The sequence below is a fragment of the Syngnathus acus genome, chromosome 23, assembly GCF_901709675.1.
Source record: "Syngnathus acus chromosome 23, fSynAcu1.2, whole genome shotgun sequence".
Classification (NCBI taxonomy): Eukaryota; Metazoa; Chordata; class Actinopteri; order Syngnathiformes; family Syngnathidae; genus Syngnathus; species Syngnathus acus.
The window spans coordinates 1,800,565-1,825,800 of NC_051107.1; the positions used below are offsets into that span (position 1 = coordinate 1,800,565).

Genomic DNA, 25,236 nt, shown 5'->3' on the forward strand with positions numbered 1-25,236 from the left:
GGTTCGAAAAATATTCAACAGTGACAAACCTACTTCCTGCTTTTCACGGAAAGTCCAGTTCAAAACTGAAGTTTGTTGAAGGCTCCAGATGCTACAGCCCAACCAGAACATCTTTGATCAAAGACTCCTCAATGACAAAGCCACAATAACATCAAACACCCACTCGACATATTTGTACCTGGAACGATCTTGGCAATGCAAATTGTAAACACCGTCGCCCCAAACATTAAAAGCAATCTGCATTTTTTAAAGCAGCCGTGCCAATCAAGTTTTTAAAGCAACATCGACGACTCCTCGATAAATCCTCCCCCGGCCATCTGACGGCGGCAGGGGGGGTATGTTGTGATTAATCCGCAGTCCCCCGATTAGATGGTGAAAGTTGCCCGCCAGATTGCTGCGCTATTACGTTCGACAGTCTGCTGTATTTACCTTGATTAAATTCCGGAGTAGGAAGTAAAAAAAAAATATGGCATGAACACCAGAGTACATTAATCAGAAGATGAACTCATTATAAAATTAATTGATGGTGTAGTTACAACTTATTAACATATAAGCAGTGATATGATGACCTCAAGACATCCCTGATATTTCTTTCATCGCTAACTTGTTTGCGTCATTTTATCGTTGTAAACTTCAGATTTATCCATCACATCCTATAGTGCAACAAATTACCTTATCATGTTCGTTTTTATGTTTTTATGTTTACGTCTCTTCAAACTCGCTATTATGTTTTTTTTTTGTCTCCAATTAGACTGCGTGTGAAAACTCCCAGCCTCATTATTTACTAGTCTCTTCACACATATGGGAGCGCTATTTGTCTCCATGAGTCATTTCAAAAAAGTTTCTCGCTCTGTTTTTTTTTTTTTTTTATGTTACCATGGCAACCCACTTTATCCTTGTTGCTATTCATGTGGCTGTTTCACAAAAAAAACAATGACTTGGTGAACAATGAAGCGTTGAACTTGCCAATGTAGAGTAAAAAAAAAAAATCAAACATATTTATGAGTATGTCAACTGTGGTTCATTACTAAAAGTCTAAAAGCTAACCAAAATCAGTTATACACTATCAACTATGACATCATATCACGTTTCCATCTAATCATAAGGATAGGCCAATATTAATCTAGCATCAACGATGTCTCGTACAAACTGCCAGATTGTTCTAGAGGATTCCAGTGATTGGATAATGTTCACAGCATGAAGTAATCCCCAATCAGATTAACAATGAAGTCATTCAATTTTTTTTATTTATTTTTTAAACCAGTGTTGAGGTTTATATCAGATAATGAAAAAGAAGCGCTTTGACGGACTTTGGGACTGTTTTCCGCATGGGAATAAAGCAGTTCATCCTCGCTCGCTTTCCATAATCTACTCAGAGAGAGAGAGGAAGCGCGATATGATGGAGAGGATGAGGATGCTCCCCCAACCCAAAAAAAAAAATGGCCGCCACGCTTGGCCGAGCCACATAATGCACGCTCAACAGTATAAGTCTCCAGGAGGGCCCGCGTCCATAGATCATTGTGAAGTGGCATGTGACCTATAAAACCGTCCCCCTGCACTTTACATGTTCGCTCTGTCAGCAGAAAGTGAAGGAAAAAAAACAAAAACAAAATCGTGCGGTCTCAATAAATTTACACCCATCCTCAATTCATTTCTCGATCCTCTTCGTCCTCTTTTCGGAATGCTTTGGCCACCGACTTTCACACCCTGATGAGAAAATGACAAGGTCGCGTGCGAGTCCCAAGAAGGCCGCGACCGTCCGCTCATCCGCTCGGCTAATGATCATTAATTACATGTCATTAACCAACATGCCACGGGCCCTTCTCACACATTAGTCATCTGCCTCTCAGCTTCTGGATTCACGCCGATTAATTATATCGTTCAACACGGTCCTTTGTCGGCCCTCATCTGCCTTCACGTGTTTCTTTTTCATGTTGTGGAATTTGGTTTTTGGGAGGTGTTGTCGGGCAAATTTATAGATGGCGCTATAACTTGGGCTGAACTAAATCTTATAGGCGTAGATGAGTAAACTTGACGAGTTTATTTTTCTGTGATTCCAATCTACCATTTCTTTCTCTCTAGCACATCAGGTTTATAATAATAAGAATTATAATCAGAATAATAAAAGTACTCACCTCTTGAGTAGTCATCATACTGATACCGAGTACTAATACCACTAGTTTCGATACATGGAATTTCCACAGAAAACAACTTGTATATCAATTTCTCTTAAAATTGCATGAAATTAATAGCAATTTTCTAATCTTCAAATTTGTAGTTTCTAGTTCAACTCATAAAACAGTAGCCAATACTGGATGCTGTAACGAGTATCGATATCTTGAAATAAGGCTTGTACAGATACCGATACCTGGTATCGGTACTTTCCCATCGCTACCATTTAGTAATATTCAAGAATTAACGGTTTAAGCTTTTATGAGGCAAACTTAAAAAATAAAAATATCTAAAAATAAAAGTGATATGCTAGACAAATAGTACAGATTTTTATTTTCAATTAATATTTTTGAATATAATAAAGAATTAATCTTTAATTTACCATTATTTGTAAACATGTAAACTGCTTTGAAAATAAATACACAAAATATTGTTCTCAGCCTAAATGGGAGAGGCTTAATCCTTGGCTCTCTGTCCGATGAGTCAGTCTCGGCCACATCCACAGGAAGCGAAAGGCTCATTCATTCATTAAGACTATCCAGACTGCCCCCCCCTTCCACGGTGACCCCACTCCACTTCATCCCACTCCATCCATCCACATATCCGCTATCCGGCTCGCTGGCTGGCCGACCGGCCTGCTAATTAAATCTCCATACATGATACTGCTTGTTAAAGGTCAGTATTCATCACAATATCATTATTATGTGATTAAACAACATTGTCTGCTGGTTGGCCTCATCTCCACAACATTGACGTGAGTCTTATTTGAAAAATAGGAGAAAATATCACACATTGCCATGCAGCTTTCATTTTCTCTTGCTTCTGCCCCAATTCTCAGCTCTATTATAAATTAGCATCCTGTTGCTATTCTTTTACAATTCCCTATCAAAAATCAGTCTATGTATGTATATCCATTGTTCTCTTGAATTGTAATCACTGGGTGGTCGTCCCACTGGCACGCGAAGAGGAAGTTAAAGCTACTCTACGCGATGACAGCGACAACTCAAACTGAATTTTAGCTCTACTTCGGTCTGTGTTGGTTCAAGAAATGAAAAGGAAACTCTTGGGATGCCTCCGTGAAGCATCAAAAAAGAGTCTGGATCACAAGACATCAGAAGCAGATTTATTTAATTAAATGTATATTTGAGTTGGAGAATAACAATGTCGTATCAAGGCTTGAAATAACGTGTTTAGCCGCAGAAATAGCCACCTGAAGCTTCTTGCTAGCTTGCTACTTACGCTACATCAGCTAGCTCAATACTGCAATGCAAAACCATTTTTCGAGCAAAAATAAATTCTACCAATCGACTAATAACGGCAGTTTTTCCTCAAATTGCAGCCTTTACGAAAATTGTACTACATTATAATGTCAATTTGAATTTGCTAAATTATTCAGCCCTAATATGAATGTATATTATAATTACAATGAACTCAACTAATCCTTTTTGTCAGGATATAGTTTTGCCCATCATCCTGACGGGTCAGCAATTTGGCATCAGTGAATAATGTAATATGTAATTATATACTTTAACAGGCGCTACTTTTTTTTTCTATCAAGACAAAAAAACTTCCCCTTCAATCACCGATGATGCATGAAAGCACAACCAGCTCGGCTTGCTATTAATGTGGAATCATCACATTAGAGCATGGTACTCATCCAAATTTGTGTGGAATAACTGTGGTGAAAGGGACGAGGCCAGTACAAGAAAATGGACTCTATGGAGCCCGTAAAAGCCGAGCGGCGACATGAAATGAAATTTCCTCTGTGGTTGAATATGTGTCATTAACTCTGTGAACCGGCAGCCAACGGAACGGGCCCTCGTCGCCGTGCCAGCCCCGATTAGGCCATACATCAGAGAGCGTTGGAGAGCGGATCTCTTTCAGTCACCGCTAATCGCTTTTTCGCGTGGCCCCTTCTCTTTCTCGCAGCTCGGCGTATATATCTCTGCTGATCCCCCCCCTTCGCGCTCATTTGGTCCATGAGCTAGCTCGCTTTGTGCGTGGTGCTGGCAGGCGCACACAAACCGAAAGATGGATACGGCCGAGGGTGACCTGATTCTGCCTCAACTTCTGGCCACGATCCAAATATAGGAACGATGCTCTCGTGTTGTCACGTCTTGCGTTGGGACTGAATTGTCTTGGATTGACTTTAATTCTTGGTTTTAAAGTATACCGACCAATCTCGGGTTCAAGTTCAATCCCTGGACTGAGCAGGAGGTTAGGTAGGATTGCCCTCCCTCTCTCTAGAAATCGGGCAATGGAAACTAAAGATTGACGCAACAGGTGATCAAACAAATAGACTGCGCAGGAACAATGTGTGCAGGAACAACAATGTTATTTGTTGACACGACGCATTCATCTTCAGGGACTCGGAGTGATCTATCAGTGACGGGCAAGAAATGTTTTGTCATTTCAACAACACGATTGTTTTTCAAACGTACACCTCACGGCGCCATTCATATCAGCATCTTATTAGTACAGCACGCCGATATTATTTGCCGTTCAGACCCAAGGTACCGCCTTGAGTACCAATGTCATGTTCCGGCGGCAGCGTAATGAAAACATGTCTGGTTCCTGACAGACAGAAAGTATATTTCACCAGATTGCAGCAGCCGCGCTCACGAAACGACGAGATGGCAGATGTGATTGGCAAGCGGCTGAGGTAATACGGTGAATAACATGGCGCTGGGTCTACGGGAAATGATGGAAACACACATTTAGCACATGCATGCACAGATTTATTTTGGATTATCAAAACCACTTTAGCAGACTCGGAATCAGGTAATTGCTCTTGACAGGAATGCCTTTTTGTTCTTCCACTGAAGATGCATTTGATAATGAAGGCAGCGAATACTACAAAGTTTTCTCCGCTAGTTCCTGATAGCCTTTTAATCCCTCAGAAGAAAAGGCACATCACAAACAGTGAATACGATGATGAGGCAACCTTTATGGAATGACGCTAGTATCCAGGGGATTGTATCTAGGCCCAGGAATATTTGTCATGATGGAGTTGGGGGGTTGTGGTCTTGGTTCTACTGGCCCGGATACAGATCGTCCGTTTGGTAATTTTACCGATATTCCTAAAGACCACCAAACCTTTGCTAGTATAATTTACGGTCGGTGACAATTTCCTAATTTGATAAGTGCTCCCGTATATTTGGCGTTGTTTACCCTCTTCCTTTGTCCTTGCTCCTTTTACCCTCCGACCCCGTGACACCATCCTAGTCTGAACCCAATGAATCGTCGTCGATCATTCATGCCTCTTAGCCCAAAAGCTAACCATGGCCGAGATAAGCCACGTTCCACTTATCTAATGAAAACCAGGGTCTATAATTCTTCTGTCGTGACGATGGCCTCTCGTGAAAGGTTACAAAGAAGCACTACTCCAGGGTGAAAAATGGAATCTAGGACTAAAGGAGCCACTTAATCCTCTGACCGCTTCCCATTTTGCGTTTCAAGTAAATGAACAGTGTTTTTAGTTTGGCATTAATTAATGTTTGTCCAGCGAGTGCCAAGACGTCACATTATACCCGGGATAATGGACTCCATGTGATCACGGGACCATAACTCAAACCTTTCTATCTCGACTGACGTTTTTTGAATGAATGCAAAGGCGGCATCACCTGCCAAGTCTTCCTTCGCATTCAATCACATGGTGACGCCATTCATCACACCATGCCATTCGCCTCTTAAAAAAGTGTTTTCAAATTCAACCCCACACACGCACAAGTGGAATAATGACCAATTCTCTGCGCTATTATTCTCTTATCAAAGCCCATAAGTCATTCTACCCCACCCAGTGTCACGGCTGATATAAATATTGTCTGGCGGCAGGGTGGAATGCTGCATACAAACAAGAAATAGGCCTCAGACCTGTTTTTCTTTCACAAAGATGGCTGCTGAGAGTATTGCGGGGATTTGCTTTAAAGCATCCATGATGCTTTGAATCATTTCCCATTTTTATATCTCGCCGCGCTGGCGTTGGTTGGACTGCGGGGAATCGTGCCCGACAGCTGGCTGAGTTTCCGCCTGACGGCAGTCCTCTTCCATCTTCATCATTTCCTTCTTCTTGTTTCAACAAGTCTTTAAACTGGTGTTTTGGTATTTTGGACCTTTAGAATTCAAAGTGGATAAAATTGTAACGAGTTTTCTACTTAGATGGAGTTGGTATAATGAGAACAGGAGAAGTGTCCCACTGTCCTGTCTCAAGCTTGAGCCAAACAAGCGACCAGCAGATCTGCAAAGTGGATCCTGTGGCGTTTGAGTGGCCCTGAGCATCTGACAGTTCCTGGCGGAGAAGATGGGAAAGTGTGGTAGAGATTACTTGTAGTTTAGATTTGAAATATATATTTTCTTAAAACTATGTACAGTTACTTGGAACAAGACATTCCAAATAACCTGGGGTGATGTGCCACATGCTGCTTCACCATTATGATCTGAACATGTCATAAATATTTTTGTTTTTTTAGCTCCTGACCATTGACGACGACTTCTGCGGCCTGGACATGAACGCACCCCTCGGGGTGTCGCAGATGGTGCACGGTAGGCCCCTCTTCTCCGACGCCAATGATAAGATGACCTCCGTCGTGGCCTACGTCTACAAGAACCACTCGCTGGTCTTCGTGGGCACCAAGAGCGGGCGCGTGAAGAAGGTAAGATGGAGTCACCTTTCCGAAATGCCGCGTAAGGGAGCGTGTATGCTGCGTATGACAGGAAGGATAGTTGTAGTAAGGCGGATTGACTTTCAGGCAAACCCGCTGAGTCGGCTGTATTTGCTTCGACGAGTGGTGCGTGTATGTGCATGCGTGCGATGAATTTGAGTGTGTTGTGAGGAAGCGGAGGTGTGATCAAGAGAACCCCTGAGGGGGGATTTGATTCCTGCAGCCAAACCTATCTGGTGTCTTTCTACATCCTCCTCGTCCATTACCCACACACACATGCTTCCTGTGCATCCTCTGCATCACAAGTCTTCTTTTCTCCACTTTGGACTTAAATCCAGGCGCCCCCTTGGGGGGTCGGAAATGGGTTTCCCACATCAGCATGTTACAGAAGTTGCTAGACAGCACACATCAGCATGTTGCAGAACTGATTGGTCGTCTTATCTGTTTCTTCAGGCACATTTAAATTCAAATACAGTTTTTTTGACTATGTATTCATAACAATTTGCTGCCTGTGTAATTTCGATTTAGTTGACTGTCTGAAGTAAACTGGTATTTTTTTTGTACCATGGAAGATCACCGATCACGTCACATGACAGTCGGAGAGCCCGTGGCTAAACACGATTTGTAAAGCGAAACGTGACTAGGATAAGCTACGTACCAACGTGTTACGGCTCGTACCTTGATCGTCCCCCCTCGGCCTTTCCCCGGGCTAATGGGATGACGCGAGGTGTGATCGCTAGCTAGCTCTTTTTTTGCTCTTGATATAAGGCCGTGGCTGTGACTAACTCTGGGCCAGTGACGGGTCTAAAGAAAACCGCCTTACAAGCGAGGGAAGGTTGAGCTGGAGGACAGCTGCTATGTCTTGAAGATGAACCATTCCAGAGACGAAAAGTGAACCGGAGAAATATGGCCAAGCGCTGCCAACACACACAAGCAAATGGTGATTTTGACACTGTTTGTTCTACTTGATTACCAACCTCCTTCCTGTGTTTGTTTTGCTGCTTTTATTGCACACCGGGGCCCCGAGTGGCTCGGGCGGCGCTCTTTCGCGTAATAACCATCATGCTGCAGAGCAACTATATAATCATATTTTATACCTGCTGCTCATGTATGGTAATGAGCAGCAAATTTAGTGTCTGCGGGTAATAAAAGCGTCGGCGTACAAATACAGTATACCTTCAAATCCTTTTCAGAGGCCACTCGATTTTTTTTTTCTAAAACACTAATAGTCAATTTCATGTGAAATCTGCTTATTTGGCTGCTGTTCTTTTCAGCATATGGCAGACATGTTGGACAGAAGGTGATCAATATCCCGGCATCACAAGCCCCCATTACAAGCCAATACTCTCCTCCCCATACGCGCCCGGGCTCCTCCCCGGTCGTTAAAGTGTATACCATTAGATGACATCACGGGCAATAAAAGACAACAGCACAACAATAAAAGGTCCGAGCATCGCTCCACCTCCTTTATCAGTGATTTTATAAGCCCCCCCTCCTGACTAATGGATGTTGATTTATATACACTGGCCCACCTCAACTTGTTCCATCCATAAGCCTCTCCCCTGTTTTTTTCAGCTTTTAACTGTTATTTATAGTCCTGTGAGCGACACATCCGTCTGAATAAAAATGAGCGTTACGGTAAAATAGAGTAGATGGACCTTAATGCACCGTTGTTTGGATCCAGCTCCATTTTATGACATCATGAATTTAAGAGGGGCGTGGAAGCGTTAGCGAATGAAATTTTGTGTGCTTGTGAAATGTTTCTATTTGACGGCTTGGAATAATATTTTGTTTGGCTCGCGGACTTGAGGGTATCTTACGGCCATTACGACAATTGATGGTAAACGCGTACGGCTCGACGAGGATCGTCGTTTAATAATATAGACAAACACTCGTGCTTTGGGTCAAAGGCTAGCATAAGGCGCTAATGTTGTCTTACGTCAACCAGATCGGAAGCTCTTCGCCTGATTGGTAATATGCGTTGTCTCATCCTTGTCAAGGTGTTAATGGTGTTTTCTGTCAAGTTATAAATCAAAAACAATCAGAGAATGCTTTACAACCAAATAGCACTAATAAATAAACACGAGGCTTTGCCAAGATTGGATCGATACAGGCCGGCTAAAGTGGAAGTGCGCCACTGGATTCATTTCATTGTTTATTTTATGATTGTGCAAAAAACAAGACGTCATTTTCAGGAATGAGTCACTTTTTGAAGTAACATAGAACTCACTTATATTTGTCGTTGACTGTGGCGGAGGAAGAAGTAGCAGAAAATTCCGGAAAAGCTCAGTTCCTGAATTGAAAGTGCAGTCTCGAGAGTTGGAGAAGTGCTTTGAAGACGCGAGCGCTGTTTTTTTTTTTGCTTTCATGGTCGACCAACTTTAAATTGGTTCCCTCTCGAAAAGGAGACACTTGATCTAAACTCATTCCGATGCCCGCATACAAAAGGGACCCTCCGAAATCGTCTCACCTGAGTCTATCCATGCCGATACAAACGGTAAACTATCCGACTAGCTTCCTTTTGAATTTCCCACCCGTCTTTCTCGGTCTGCGTATAGCTGAGTGGAGTTCTTTGATGGCCGCCTCCTGCCATATGGCGTCTGTCGGTTTCACTCTAAGATGGAGATGTGATGGAGATGAAAGGCCTCCGTTGTTAGGGTGAGGTTTAAAGCCATCGCTCACAGGTCACTGGTCAAGGGGAAATCCTCTCCCCCCTCCTGCAGGCATCGGGTTAGCGTATGGTCATTTGCTCACGCTGCATATTAGCACGGATGGAAACCAGAGTGGAGACCGAGGACTGCCTGCAGAGGTGCTAATGCAGCTCCCCTCTGACTCTCCCAATGGGGAGTATTGGCTCCCCACACAATGAGCAGCTAACCTTGAACTTGACACGAGGATGTCGGCTCGAACAAGGATGAAACTGGGCATGCAAAAGCTAAGGCCAAATCGTTTCAGTTTTTTCCTAATCATTTGTCAGAATTTGGCGAGAGCCGAGTGTCAGGTTGTGACAGTGCAGTCACCTCTTAACACGGCTTGCTTCTTTCTAATCTGTACCAATCAGACAGACAAGAAGTTTGAGGCCAATGACGCATGACGAATGTGAAAGAGGAAGTAAAATCCAAGACAATTCGTGTCCGTCATATCAGCTGTTGACATCAGCACCAAACAGGTCAATCTCTACACGTGATGGTTAATGTCTGCTGTTGCGAAAGGGAAAGGTCAACGTCTTCCCTCAACCTTCTGTCAATTTCCCACTTTGCTGCCCTACAAACCCCCCCCCCCCCCCCTCCACCTGAGTCGTGTTTTTTTTGGTGAGCTCCCGCTGCCCTCCTCATCACAAACATGCCATTTAGCTGCCATTGTATTAATCCGCTTACTGGATTCACAATGCTGTGTCACTCCTCCTCTCGAGTCGACACTCTTCCTTGAGATGTTTATCGCTCTGGACTGTTCCCATATGTTGCGTGGGTTGATAGCGTCCTTGTTTTTGCCCGCGTGTTTGTTCGTCTTGTCTCCGCGATGGTGTCGGTTAGCTCTCGATGCAGATTATTGAAACAAGCCGAGGCGCGGTCAGTGGAGCAGAGGATTAACTGCTAAGAGCTAATGATGAAATATGCCGGAGGATGTGTCGGCATTGTGCTCCAAAATCCATTCACCGCCCAACCGCCGTTGTTACGCTATCAGAACACGTAGACAGCAAAGCACCGCAACACGACCCATTCCGGCCCTTAGTCCAAACTCCTGCTGCATGCGGCTAGCATTGAGAGAATGCTAATGTTTCCCGCGCTGTTAAGTATTCCGCGGCAGTGCTTCCCAATTGACTTGGCGCTATATGTGTGTGTTGCTGCTCCCTTACCAGCTAATGCAGCAGCGTGTTGCCATGGTAACAGGCGGCTATCACTAGCATATACTGACTGAATTGAAAAAACAAGGCGGGAAACGACAGGCCTAAAAAGTGAGCCTAAAAAGCCCCATAGAGAGACACATAGGAAGACGTAGCGAAGTGTTTGTCATAAAAAAAATCGACATATGCTGACGTATGGGGTGTGAAGGATATACCGCATCGCTTCCTCCTACGCTAACAATTAGCAAGTTAGCACGTTTGCATGACTGACTCAGCAGATGGGAAATGCGTTGTGGAAATAGCCGGTCACCTTCAGTGTGTCGTTTAGGTGTGTATTTATAGCCAGGCTTTTTCACCTTCTCGTCGGGGCTTCTTCATAATTGATAAGCTTGCTCGCTTGATACAATGGCGGTTTTGCCGCTATGATTCACGGTCGTTGTAGTCCTTTACCTTCCTGTTATCTTCAAACTCCCCCAAAAACTAAATTAGTATTCCGAAAGGAAGTAGAGGGAAATGTGTTTTACTCCCCCAATGGGAAGCCCGGAGAGGCCGGAATTGGCGAGCGAGAATAATGGGTCCAAGCTGACGGAGATGGAGAGAGCAACGATGGAGACAGCCTGTTGGGACGAAAATATTCTGCTGTTCATTTTTGCGCAGCTATTAAGGCAAGTATAGCGGCGGCGAGACATTTAGAGAGGCCATTCGCGCCTTCCGTGTTTTTGTGGTGGCTGAAGGGCTCGAGTAGGCAGAGAGAGATACTGAAAAGGGAAAATGACTCACTTTTCATGTGAGATTTTTTTTTTGTGCGTGTTTGTAACCTGACGGTTTGTACCGCAGTTGACTCTGAGCGTTGACGGCTCGGGGTTAAGAAAAGGACGTGGCGAGGTCTGACACATCATGGACTCTTTGATCCAACAAATCATTTTACAGTATTGCCATTGGCTGCCGTTTGTACTCAAGTTTTTTTTTTCTTTCTCCTATCATTGCCTTAACATACTTGCTCCTCTATCGTGTAACATCACAGTCTCTAATAACCACTCAATGGCTGGCACACAGCAGCGTGTCGGATCATTTATCAAAACATCCCAGTCGCTCATTTGTTAATATCGTGCATGGATTTCCGAGAACATCACAGCAGCGGGTTCAGCTCGTGTTATGATCTCAACTCCTTCCCTATCCTGGAAGTCATCTAATCACACAGTGAGCAGCGACACAATGCTCCCATCCACATCTTTGACACCCTCAAAGAGCTTGTTTGAGTTCTTACCCTCCATCTCGCCTATTAAGCCCACTTGAAAAGCTGTGCGTCTACTCAGCCAGTTAATTAGCGGCGCTATTAACGGCCCTCAGCCATAGCCTGTTATTGTCAAGGCAGCAAACGGGGAGATAATTATGCACAACTTTTCTCTCGCCTTCACACGACGACTGCCGGATCACCGAGTCTGTCAACACCCTGAACTTGTATGCGGGTTTTTTACATGGCAACACTTTCATACTGGTGATAAACACTAGGTTGAGTGTTGTCTTGAATTGTTGAAAAGCTAAACTTTTGAGCTAACCTAGCTAGCTTAACTTCACAGTTCATCCAGCTAGCTTACCGGCGTAAACATTGTGTCAGCCCTTCGTCTGTGCGAGTATAAGTCAAAGTGAAATAGAGTCTTTCATTGGTTTTTGCCAATTGTCACACATCATCAAATGTTTTGGTTTTAATTATTTTAAATTAGTTGCTTAAGTCGACTCGAGTCCAAGGCGTGTGACTCGCCTTTGGTTTCTCCTGCGATGTTTCACAAGATTTGTTGTGTTGCCATATTTTAAAACGGACTGATTGTACATGACCAAATGTTTTTATCCGAGAATCAATTTTGAAGCAAGAAGGTCTGATATTAGAGCTACGTGTGTTCAAACCTTCGATGGTAGCTCCAGCACAGCATGAACTAGCCCCACGCGGCACTCATTCAATTACCCATTCTCAAAGGTCATTTACATTTTGTTGTTGATTAAATGCTATATAAAATGTTTACGGTAGCAGCAGCACCTCCCGAAAATGAACAACTTATTATTTTTTTATTAGGACTATAGCGTAGGAGTGTTGAATAATCGCACGGGGACTGTTCGTTTGAGCTTCGGCGGTAGGGAAAGAAAAAAAATCAATAGGATGTCTACAGCTAATCACACAGTGTGTTCTTGCGTTGCCCACTGAATGGATGACTGGAGGGGGCGTAATCGTGCTGAGCCCACTTTGTAATTTTCCGTGAGTGCCTCTGTTGGGTAAGCTTCAGTGTTCGGTTAAGAAAAGCATTTTCTAAACTTTTTTTTGAGGTTTGAGGTTTGAGGACTAAATAGGCAGCAGCGTTCTTTTATTGGGTACTTGAACAGATGAGAATATTAGTAGCAATCATTTTCTTTAATAGTTACTCGAAATAAAATGATATTTTGTGTTCCCATTTGGCCGCTTACATGTTAAAAAAAAATTCTGGTGAAAACAAATAACATCGGAGGAAAAAATTGACGTCAGGGTTGATCAGTTCTTCTGCCTTTTAAATTGATGTCACTGTATTACTCACAGACTCTGTGCGTGTCGCTATATAGAGGACACGGCACTGCAGGTGAGGCACCCCCCCGCCCCGCCTCACTCCCACTCACCAACCAATCATTGCTCACCGTTGGTCTCTTGGGGCGACCGGTGCCCTCGCTCACCTTTCTTTTTTTTCCATCCTCCACTGCTCCCATCTTCCTTCCTCTCACTTTGCAGCCTCACAACTGGGTCATTCCTTCTCTCCCTGCAGGCAACGGCAGGTACGATGAATTCGAGTACACTTTAAGGCTATAAACTTAATTGAGGACTGCAAACGGAACAGCGGTTTCCTCTATTGGGACGAACATTCTCGATGATTATATCATTAATCAGACGTTAATCTCTGATATGAGAAAATCATTTCTGGTATAACGGACAAAAAATAAAAAAGATGGAATGTTCGGTATCGTCCGTATGAGACTGTTTTTTTTTTCGGTTTCACAGTTGTAACCGTATCCGGCTTCAAAGTACACCTCATGGACGTTAAGAAAATTTTGAAGGTTCATTCAAATCTCTGGTCCGGATTAGTTTCGGTTTCACTGTTGATTGCAACGACGGGGGAGTGGATAATCGTCTAATGTCTCGTGATTTTGGTAACCAAAACAACGTGACCGAGCTCTTCCTGTGTACACATCCTGATATAATTCTTGCTGAATAAACAATGGTGAAAACGGTTGACCCGAGTTATGTTTAGAAAAGTCATGATTGCATGACAGTTTATATATGTTTGCTTTGCCTTATTCACCAGTTCATATGACACCGCTTCCCGTACGCATAATCTCATAGTAACACATACACAAACACGCTGTGCGGTGCGAGGGCGGCGATGTCGCCATTTCGATTCCTCGACTGAGCAGATGTGAGTGTAAACATTCGCCAGTGTGACACCTTTGATTCATTTATACAGTGATTTTTTTTTTAATCACATATCCCTTGTCACAATCCACTAAAAAGTGAGCCATTTTTAATCCTTTTCCTTTCCGTCCTTGATTCTTGACATACGGGCACCCGGGGAAATTGGACTTCCAAGGATACTTTGATGTGCAACCCTCCCTTGTTCCCTTCACACCAATCCCCCCCTTTCCCCCTCAGTCTGCTTTCAGTGACGAAATCTCAACACAGCATCTTGTCTACAACTCTTCCCTCTAGAGATGAAGTCCTTGTTTTTTTTGCTCATGCATGTAATCAATTTCTACCCTTTTAATAAAGCTAAGCGGTAACGTTTAGGAAGTTTGCTTTGCGACATGGAAGCCACTCAAATCTACCAGGGGGGAAAAAAACCACATTGTTTCATCTCTGTGTTTGGGTTGCAAAACTGTAGAGGAAGTCAGACGGGAATGAAACGGCGGACGTTCCATCTGGTTTGGTCTCAAAAATGACTTACAGACCAAATCAAACCTCTGTCCTCTTCCCCTTCTGCCACCATGGCTACCATCTGGCACATACCCCTGGTAGCTACGTTACAACCACAGAGATTAAACCCAAGTGCTGTACCGTTTTTGTTGAAAGGATTCTGGCTCAGTTCAATTCAGTCTTACGAGTACCTGGTGTTAGGCTACAATGGCCTCCACTTCAGTTTTGACTACCGTTTCCTGGCGTCTGAACACAGTACAGATGCTAGCGCGTGTGCTAAAACGCGTTGGCAGGCGTCGCGTCTACCACAACGTGGGCTGCAGACTTGGCGGCCAAAGACACGAATGGCGTAGACGTCGAAGTTCCTTTTCACCTTTATCACGGTAAAACACGGAATTCCGGTTGAAGCTTGTTTTTCCTCTTCTTCCAGACTTCTTTGCATTGACTGATCTGTTTGTCAAGCTTTTTTAATTGGAAAACGCTCTCCCAGCGGGCTCGCATGGCGCCGTCCTTCTTGAAGCTTCTTTTATTTAATACCGTGTTTGAGATCAGCGGGCCGGCTTGCAGCTGCTGGATAAGCCATTCGTTTGTGATTAGTATATAAGGCCAACATGTCTACTAGCGTTTGAATAATGAGCTTGTGGTGACAGTTGGGGCGCACTGTAGTTTTCGTGGGTGGAGGGATGGTGGGTTGGGGGAGGGGGGGAATGAAGCAGGGTGGTGTGCAACATGAACAAATGAGCAGGAGGAAGCGAGGGTCTACTCTCATCTTTTCGGAAACCATGATGCCTCGGCTTCATTCGTCTCCAAGGAGAGTCAGAGCGCCTCTAGAGTTTTGTGTTACTGTTGTTGCACTGCTAGCTTTAGCATAATCCTTACCTTGTTTCTTCATCTTTGGTAGTGTTAGAAAAGAAACGGCAAGACATCTTTCCATCACTGCGCCCTGGCGACCGCACACTGAAGCTTCTTAATGTTAAATGGCCTCTAATTCTCTGTATCGCCGGATTATCCATAATTGATTTATGGATGAGGAGTAAAATTACTCATCATTTGAGGGAGAAAAGAGGACATTTTGTCTCCGGGCTTGAGCGTAGCGAGCTTTGTTCGAAGCTAATGGAGGATCTTAGCTTCAGGCCGTCTTTACGATCACAGCTGGAAAATGTGATGTTACATTTAAAGCAGATTGTTGTCACTGTGATAGAAGAGTACACCTGAGGCTATCATTGTGTAAGATTTAAAGGCAACAAAAAGCGTTGTTGGCAAACGTTATATTAAACCGTACACGACATACACTGTGTTGTCTTCTCATACTGTGAGTGTCTAAGCTTGTAAAGAAACTAATCCCCCAAACCTGATCTCTTATTTTGTTAGCAAACAGTAATAAAAACTCACATTAGATCCATTTCACCGCAGTTGTGTGTGTGTTCCCCCCCCCCCCCCCTCGTCGTTCACTTAATAAAAGCCTCCATGAGAGTGGAGGCATTCTCCTCTCCGGTTTCTTCCTCGGCGATAGCATATCTCGACCCTCTGCAGTTGCTAGGCTGCGTTGCTAGGCAACTCATATCTACTATTATGGGATTCGAGCGGACTCAATGGGGAAGTTTAGAGCCGACAAGCTGGCCCTCTGTTTGTACGCTCTGCGGTATCATGTTGCGCACGATTTTCGATTGTGCTGAAGAGTCGTCAACAACAGCTGCAACTTGGAAATTAAGTTTGCGAGTAGTTTGCGGCAAGGTCAGTTAGCGTAGATAAAATACAACATTATTTTCATATCTTCAAGGACATGCTGGAACTTTGAGAGATCAAAATCAAGCAGCTAACATTATGTTAAGGTCTCTGTACTGTTGAATTATCGCTCTAAACCAAAATATTTGCAAACGAGCCACATGCAGCGTCAAATATCTTTTATTCAGGCACGTACGGAGGCAAGTTAAGGTCAAGGTGAAGTACCAGTTGAGAGCCGGCCAATTTATACGACAACGACCCAGCGTAGCTCTCGACGTTCGCACAATGCGATGCATGCGCACACAAACAAACAGTCTTCCTCTACGCCTGATATCGATCGCTTCCCTCATTCTCGGACTCTTCAAAGGTGACTCTTAGACCTTCCCAATCCCCCTCCATTAAAAGTATTGCACTTGAATCAAATCTGTCACACTTGACGGGAATGTCGTAAAGCAACACGTCACCCTGAGTGGGCATTGTTTTGTAAGTCGGACGATGAAAAGTTTGTCTTTTTTTTAAAGCTAAAATGAGTTTCCGTAAGCCGTCAATCAGAGCGTGGATTGTATCATCCGAGTATGGCCCTGTTTGTTGGTTTTCGCAGGGTCACTTGAATCATGTCTAGTAAAGCTTTTACACAAAATGAGCTCCCATAAAGACAATGGGAGTGTTTGAGTGCATATGGTGTGATGAATGGTCCAATGGGCTGAGTAGAGTAGAGTGTCCATAAAACACCTAAAATGTCCTTACTCTCTTTCTGGCTTATTGTCCATCCTTTCATCTTTACTGTTTCTCATCACTTGTTTGCCTTGTGTTGTGTCTCTACTCGCTCATGTCATCCATCTCTCTTCGCTTCTCTCTTTCGTTCTGTGCTTCTGGCTACAAACGACAAAAAAAAACTCCAAACAAATGAGAGTAATATCGTTTTACGGGACAGCGACTTCAAAGTTTGTTTCGCCCCCCAAAAAAAGTCCCTGAGGGGATAGAGTGAGGACGGACGTTTGAGAGGGTGATGCTGGTGAAAGGCAGACAAGACTGAGCAAGTGTGCTCTGTTATTTGAATAAATAAGTTGTTTTTTGATGATTCGTTTTCCTCTTTCAGTTCTTGAAAGGCTACGAAAGATCCGTTTTTGCTATTTGTATTGTAATCAGATCACCTTGAATGGGTTTCTCAATGTACAAATGTGGCATCGTCCAACAAATGAAACATCCAATTTGATCAAAATTCTAAATTCAGTGTACTTATATATCCCGATTATATGATTACAAATCAATATCAAACGTATTTGAGTGTAATCTCCAGAATCCCACGCCATACTCTGCCAACAGCAAAGGATGTTTTTCTATCTTTTGGTCCCATTTTAAACCCATCTACATTGCTACTAGCTTCATGCTAGCTAGCGCTAATCTAGGTAGCCCCTCAGGTCATTGCAAATTACCATTGATTTGTTGCTACTATGGTGTTAGCCGCCCAACAGGGAGAAGCTAGCTGGCTAAATAGTTTCGTTGATAGGACAGCGTTAGCTAGCTAATTATTTGCAGAATTGGGAGTCTGCTGGAATGTACGTATGTAGCTTTCACGCTTGCAAACTTCCCACGAAGGTGACTCAAACGGGAAAATTGTGATTTGCCGTTTGTTTTCAACGGCCAATTTTCAATTCAAGCCCTGGCGTATACTTTATATCAGTATCAGTTTTCCTCCTGCTGACTTCTGATTGGCTTACTGTTGACAGCCATCAAATGCTTCATAATGTTTTTTGTATTTTTTTGCTGAACCCGTTTTTCCAGACACCTCCAACACTCTCCGTGACTCTTTATCCTAGTTTGTGCCAGTGCCAGTGAGCATCCTCCCGCCAACAACACCGCCCTCCCCTCATAGAACCAGCTGAGATGAAAAGGCCCTCAGATCCAAGGTGGCTAAACTTTGATCAAACTGGCAACAAGTGTAAATAGGATCGCTAATAGGGATTTAACGGAGGGGGTCTGCTGTCCGGGTAAACGGCGCACCGACAGCGCCTTTAATTGGGATGTAATCTGGAACATGTCATTTGTCTGGAGTAGGATGGATGGAGGATTACCGTGTCGGATGTGAAAAGCCAATGTATGCGATAAATGCACTGAAAAAGGAAGTAATGAGCTTCGTGAAAATCCTCAGTTATGCCGCTAAAAACCCAGCTCAGATTACAATCATCAGATATGGTCAAACGGGCCTCAATCCAATTGGAATCCGCAAATCAGTTTGCCTCTCTAAACTCCGGACCCGATTACATCGCTTTTAGAAGCCACAAAAGCCGCCGTCCGGGTCGGCTTTTCGGTTTCAAGCCTCATAGGGACCGTCGAAAACAACAAGGCGGGAGGGACCAATAGTAGCAAATATTCTTCATCTCTCGTAATTAAGTTTCCGGAAAGCATCTCTGCGCCTTTGTTGCTGTTCGCCGCAGCCAAATGAAGTCATCTGTTGGTTGAGCCGTAACAAATTGATCCTGAATGAAGAAATTTTTTTTTTCAAAGGCTGTGACTCGTGTTCTTGACTAACATTATTCATGTGCCTTTGTGTTGCGATCAATTACGTCAAGCGTCTGTTTATGCAGCCCAGGTGGCATTGTGTCCATCCATTGTTCCGATTTTGACCTACCCCGACTCTTGACCCCTAATCATCGTTCACGCATCTGTCACTTCTTATTTAATTTGATTCATTAGAAAAAAATCATCATTTATTGCTTTTTTTTTCTATACCTTTTGGCTCGCCTTCTTCCGAAAGTGAGCGGAGTCTGGCAGTTGGTGCTCCCCCACCCCTCCCTTACTTCTGCTTTCTCTGTGTTCAATTATTCATGCTGAGCTCGATCACACACACATCCACATCCACACGCGCACTGTTGTGTAAATGCGTGTGCCATGTGTTGGCAGTGATATGTATTTCGGAGGGCTTTGTTTCCAGGACCGGTTACTGGCAGCATCGGTACTGAAACTGAAGGGACCGTTACTGGAGATGAAGGCAAAGGGACTTCTTGTGTGTTGCCTCGCATCATTTACCAGTTGTTTTTTTTTTTTTCATTTATAAACAAATTCTCCAAAGATGCGTTTGCAAGTTCTTGAAAATGGAGCCTGAAGGGAAGTGACACTTCCGGCCAATTTGTGCTATGTTGGTGATGGTGCAGTTTTACGAGATTAATGACACATGGTGGCTAAGCGGGAACGAGACAGCAGGGGTTCAATGTTTGATGCGGTTCTCTGCAGTTGATACATTTTGGCAATTCATCTTCTAGAATTACACCCACACGGGACATCTAGTAGACATTCATCTTAGATCACCACTAGCCAATCTTTCTGGTAAAGCTAAACACACAGCAACAAAAATTAAACACATTGCTAGCTAAATGCTAGCACTCAATGAAAAACTAGCAAAAAGCAGGCTAGCAAAAATTAGCATGAATGGTTTTCAAGTCAAAGTCAAAGTCAGCTTTATTGTCAATCCCTTCATATGTCAAGACACACAAAGAAACCGAAATTCCGTTTCCTCCATCCCACGGTGACGAGACATACAAGTAGGCGACACAAAACAAAAACAAGAAGGCACAAACCATAAATAATAAATAATAAATAAAATAAAATGAGCGATGAATAAAAACAGACCAATAACCCATTGAATATGAGGGGCAAAACCAAGCCAGTGAGCATACAGCAAGAACAGGACGCTACGCTGAAAGGGGGAGCGAGTTCAGGATCCTAACAGCCTGGAGTACGAAGCTGTTGGAAAGTCTGGTGGTGCGGGAGCGCAGGCTCCTGTACCGCCTCCCAGAGGGCAGAAGTTCAAACAAAGAGTGAGCGGGGTGACTCACATCACTCACAATCTTGGTCGCCTTGCGGGTGAGATGGGAGGTGTAAATGTCCTTCAAGGAGGGGAGAGAAGCACCAATAGTCTTACTAGCCATTTTCACAATGCGCTGCAGGGCCTTCAAGTCTTGGTCAGTGCAGCTGCCACCCCAGACAGCAATACAGCTGGAGAGGACGCTCTCAATGGTGCCGCGGTAAAAAGTAGTCATGACGGCCGGAGGAGTCCCCGCTCGCCTGAGTTTCCGAAGGAAGTACAGGCGGCGCTGGGCCTTCTTCGCCAGCGACGCGGTGTTGGTGGACCAGGAGAGATCCTCACTGATGTGCACCCCCAGGAACCTGGCGCTGCTCACTCTCTCCACCACAGCACCGTCGATGGTCAGCGGCAGGTGTTGGGCGTGACCCTTCCGGAAGTCAACGACAATCTCCTTGGTCTTGTCGACGTTCAGCAGGAGGTTGTTGTCCCTGCACCACGCGGTCAGAAGGTCAACCTCCAGCCTGTATTGAGTCTCGTCTCCCTTGGTGATGAGACCCACCAGAGTCGTGTCGTCAGCAAACTTCACTATGCGGTTGCCGCTGCAGGTGGCAGCGCAGTCATGCGTCAGGAGGGTGAAGAGCAGCGGACTGAGCACGCAGCCTTGGGGGGCCCCTGTGCTCAGCGTGATGCTGGCGGAGATCTTGTCGCCAACACGTACCACCTGTGGCCTCTGACAGAGGAAGTCCAGTAGCCAGTTGCAGAGGCCGGTACTGAGGCCCAGCTTGTCAAGTTTGCTGATGAGACGCTGCGGCACAATGGTGTTGAAGGCAGAACTGAAGTCCACAAACAGCAACCTCACATACGAGTCCTTCCCCTCCAGGTGGGTGAGGGCCGAGTGGAGGGCAGAGCAGATGGCATCCTCAGAGGACCGTTTGGCTCGGTACGCAAACTGGAAGGGGTCAATGGTGGGGGGGAGAACTGACCGGATGTGCTCCAAGACAAGCCGCTCAAAGCACTTCATGACGATGGGCGTAAGTGCCACGGGGCGGTAGTCATTGAAGCAGGACGGAGCAGGCTTCTTCGGCACAGGTACGATGGTGGCTGCTTTGAAACTCGACGGGACAATGGCCTGCTGCAGGGAAGTGTTAAAGATGTCCGTGAAGACACCCGTCAGCTCACCAGCGCAGTCCTTCAGCGCTCGACCCGGGATGTTGTCCGGGCCCGCCGCCTTACGGATGTCGATAGCGGCAAGCGTCCTCCTCACGCTGTCGGCGGAGAGGCACAGGGGCAGCTCGTGGGAAGGGGGAGTGGCCTTCAGCGGGCAAGTGCTGTTCTGAGCGTCGAAGCGAGCAAAGAAGCGGTTGAGGTCATTGAGCAGACGGACGTCGCCATCACAGCTCTGCGGCGCGGGCTTGTAGTCCGTGATGGTCTGAATGCCCTGCCAAAGGCGCCGTGCGTCCCTGCTGTCCTTGAAGTGGGCGGTAATTTTGCCCGAGAACGCCCTCTTCGCTTCTTTGATGCCCCGGGACAGGTCGGCCCTCGCAGTCCTCAAGCCAGCCTCATCCCCCGCCCGGAAGGCTTTGTCCCTGGCCCTCAGCAGCCTGAAGACAGCCCCCGTCAGCCATGGCTTCCGGTTTGCCCGAGTGACGACGGATACTGAGTGTGTCACATCATCAATGCACTTCCCGATGTAGGAGGAAACAGAGTCAGTATACTCCTCAATGTCCGCCCGACCGTCGCAAGTGGCCGCCCTCCTAAACACGTCCCAGTCGGTAGAGCCAAAGCAGTCACGAAGCGCATCAGAGGCACCCTCAGGCCACACCCGCACCCGCTTGCGAACTGGTCTGGATGTTTCCAGACCTGTACTGCAGTATTTTTTAGTTCCTGTTTGTTTCTGGGGATAAATTGCATACTCTATTGAGTTTAAGTCCAGAGTTTAAGTCTTGGCAACTCTAAACCAGTCTTCCAGTTTTCCCCCTCTGATGAAGTCCTTTGTGGTTTTGTCTTAAATCTCCCGATTAGTTTGGATGCATTTTTCAGCAAATTTCCTGACAAAATGGTTTTGTTGACTTCAGTATTCATTCTGCTATCACCATGAGTTACATCTAAGTCAAAAAGTCAGGTCTATGTATAAAGTTAAGCTCCGAATAAATTAATCATTAAAGGGAATTCATTATTAAAGGTGCAACATTTTGAAATCAATAAATAATAGTGTTTATTTATCGGGATTCTTTTTTTCCCGGCTAGCTGACGATATGATGAGAAAGGAGTGAGTGTGAAATGGATGTGAGTCATCCCATCAGCGAGGGAGCCGGCCGGGTCACCGTGGACATGGCCGCTGACCCGGCCGGCACCGATGCCCCGGCTATTGATCCCATTAAAACGACACCTCCCTGCTTGTGTTTTGTATCCTTCCCTGTGTTTACTTTCCTGTCAGAGTGCATTAATCTTAATGAGATCAACAACAAGGTTCCTCTTCTTCTCTTCAGCCGCTATCTCAACGCTTGCACGTCTGTCCCTCACTCCCAGCAGATGTTTTTTCCCCACCTTTTTAATGCTCGGCTGCTTCATCATCATAAAATAGAAAACGTTATGCAAATAATGATTAGGTGATAAACGCGAGGAATAAAACCAGGAGATAACCTGGTGAATATAAACGTATCAAAACTCCTCCTCATCAGGATGCTCCTGATATTTTTTGATTTGACATCGTCACATAGAGCGCCACGGGCCATCAGCAAACAGATTTAGATGATGGCAACTCGACATCGGGATGGCTCGCATTTATCTCCCCGGAATTCTTGTGGCGACTTGATGAGAGGTTGATTTATCGCCCTAAAAAAAGCGCCTTGTGTTTATTCAGATTCTCAACGATATATATTCTTCAATTTCTAATAGTCCTCCTTGAAAGCACACTGATTTGTCTTTGTGTTATTTTTTTATTTCAAAATAAAACGACTGTAAGCATCAGTTTGAAATAATGGGCTGCTTTCGAATAAATACAATGATCAGATTAATCGGTGCAATAATCGACAGATTAATCGATTGTTGAAATAATCATTTGTCAGCCCTATTGTGATCCTTCAAGGTAGAGATTTCCAAATCGGTTTCCATTTTATTTCTAATTACACGAGATATTCGCAGAATAGTTTTTGCTTTATACCAGATGAAATATTCGATCAATCGTTTTAGCCCTGTAGCAAAAAAAACTTTTCTGCGCCCTTCCTTAGGGTACCATCTGCACATACCACAGTCTATTCATTGGTCGTTGGAACAAAATCTATGCATTTTCTTTTCAAATCAAGCCTCTCTCCTCGTTCACGGTGGCTTCCAATAAATCCAGATGATTCCCCGTGTCATTATATGCCACATTTGACTTGCAAATGGCCTCCTTGAGCTTTCCAAGAAGGCGAGATGAATTCAGTCTCCAAGCATGCGGCTGTTTGTCTGATACCTGCACGTGACTTTTTTTCTCGCCCAACTTCCAGCGTTCAATTTCCCGTGGCCCTACAGGGGGCAGCATGCATTAGCGTCCTCTTTTGTCCCCTGTCAGCACGAGCAAGGTAAACATCCTCTCGGATTATCTCTTTCATTCTTTACCTCATTTTTTTTTTTCACCGTCTCCCCTTCTGCTTTCACTCCATCTTGACTCCTGAGAGATGAAAGCCTCCCTACAGCTCCTTTCACTCCTGAAGAAGCCCAAATGAGCAAGCTTATCTGATAAATTACCCATTTTGGTTCTTCTGACAGAAACGCACGCACGGACACACGTCCAGCCCGCTTACGTGTACAACCGACCACGTCAATAAAAAAAATGAAATCAGTCGGGATTGTTCCAGTGGGATGTAAATATATGTAAGCAGAACGCCCACACGGTGAGCCTGCTGGGAAATCCGGACCCCGGCACCGGAGGTTCGAGGTGCCTGGCGTCGGCTCCCCCGGGCGCGGAGAAGTCAGGATTACTGGGCCCGGCGCCGTAAGGCCTTTGGGTCGCACTCCGCATGGGGTCCGCAAGGGGGAGGGTCATGTGGCTTTTATCAAAACCCCGACAGCTGTTGTTCGGCTAAGCCCCTCCCCCTTCCTACCCAACCGGATGCGCCGCAGACTTCTTAATACTGGCGTATGTCCTCCGCAGCAAACTCATTTGCATCTGCAGAATGTGTTAAGTCGCAAGTGTGACTCGGGCTCGGCTAATCAGCATAATGAGGGAATGAGCTGGTAATGCAACAAAATGTTTAGATTGGACCTGAATTGTTAGCGCTATTCCCTGCGGTGCATAAACGAATCACGGCTCAGTTCAGCAAAACACTTAAACGTGGTTTTGAATGCAAAAATGTGAATATTTAAAACACATTTAATTCCATTCATTCATTATGTGCTCTTTACTTGCATACAAAAAATGCTCCAATACTAAGACACCGATACTTTAATGGAAACATGAATGACAAGACTTTGTGAGTTGACAGTCCGCCAAGATTGTTTGAAAAACATGTTGTAGAATTCTTCAGGTCAAGTCTAAGATGCGTGAAAATCTTAATGTCGCGCCTTCAAAGTACTTGAATCTGACCTTGGATGGCGCCCGCTTGTTAAGTTACGTGACACCGTCACAGCAGCTGCTCTTGAACACACAAAGCCGACGTGTCTTTGTGTGTGTGCGTCAAGCAAAGGCCTCTAATGTGGCATCACGATGAATAGCGTCAGAGGTGAAAGGTTAAAAGTGCAGCTGTACAATAGCACCTGCACACAAACACACGCTCGCTACCTAATGATTGAGCTCCCCCCGACCCCTACGTCCCTCATCCCCACTCTCTCTGGGGACCCTCTCAGTGTGGGTCGTGTGTGTTTCCTCCACTAATTACACTCCTGACACCCGCCAGCCACCCCTCACTCCGTCTTTGAGAAAGATACAGTAGTTTCATCAAACGTCCTTGCCCCCCCCTCCCCTTCCCCTCCCTTGGGCGCCATGTGGGGGACTGTCTCCCCCGTCTAGACCCTGACAACATTTAATGACGGCGTGAGCCAACGGGAATTTTGGCTGGGTCCCACTAGGGGTGCGGGCGCATTCCTCCCCTTAAAAGTGCCCCCCCCACACACACACACT

The 25,236-nt window shown here is 45.1% G+C and overlaps 1 protein-coding gene across 1 annotated transcript in view; it reads left to right on the plus strand.

The window, feature by feature from the left end:
* Positions 1 to 25,236, plus strand: part of plxna4 (plexin A4) — a 106,974-nt gene that overhangs the window by 10,882 nt on the left and 70,856 nt on the right. The window contains exon 3 of the mRNA XM_037243853.1: positions 6,642 to 6,824. Within this exon, the coding sequence (XP_037099748.1) occupies positions 6,642 to 6,824 (183 nt within the window). The remainder of the gene's footprint in view (positions 1 to 6,641; positions 6,825 to 25,236) is intronic.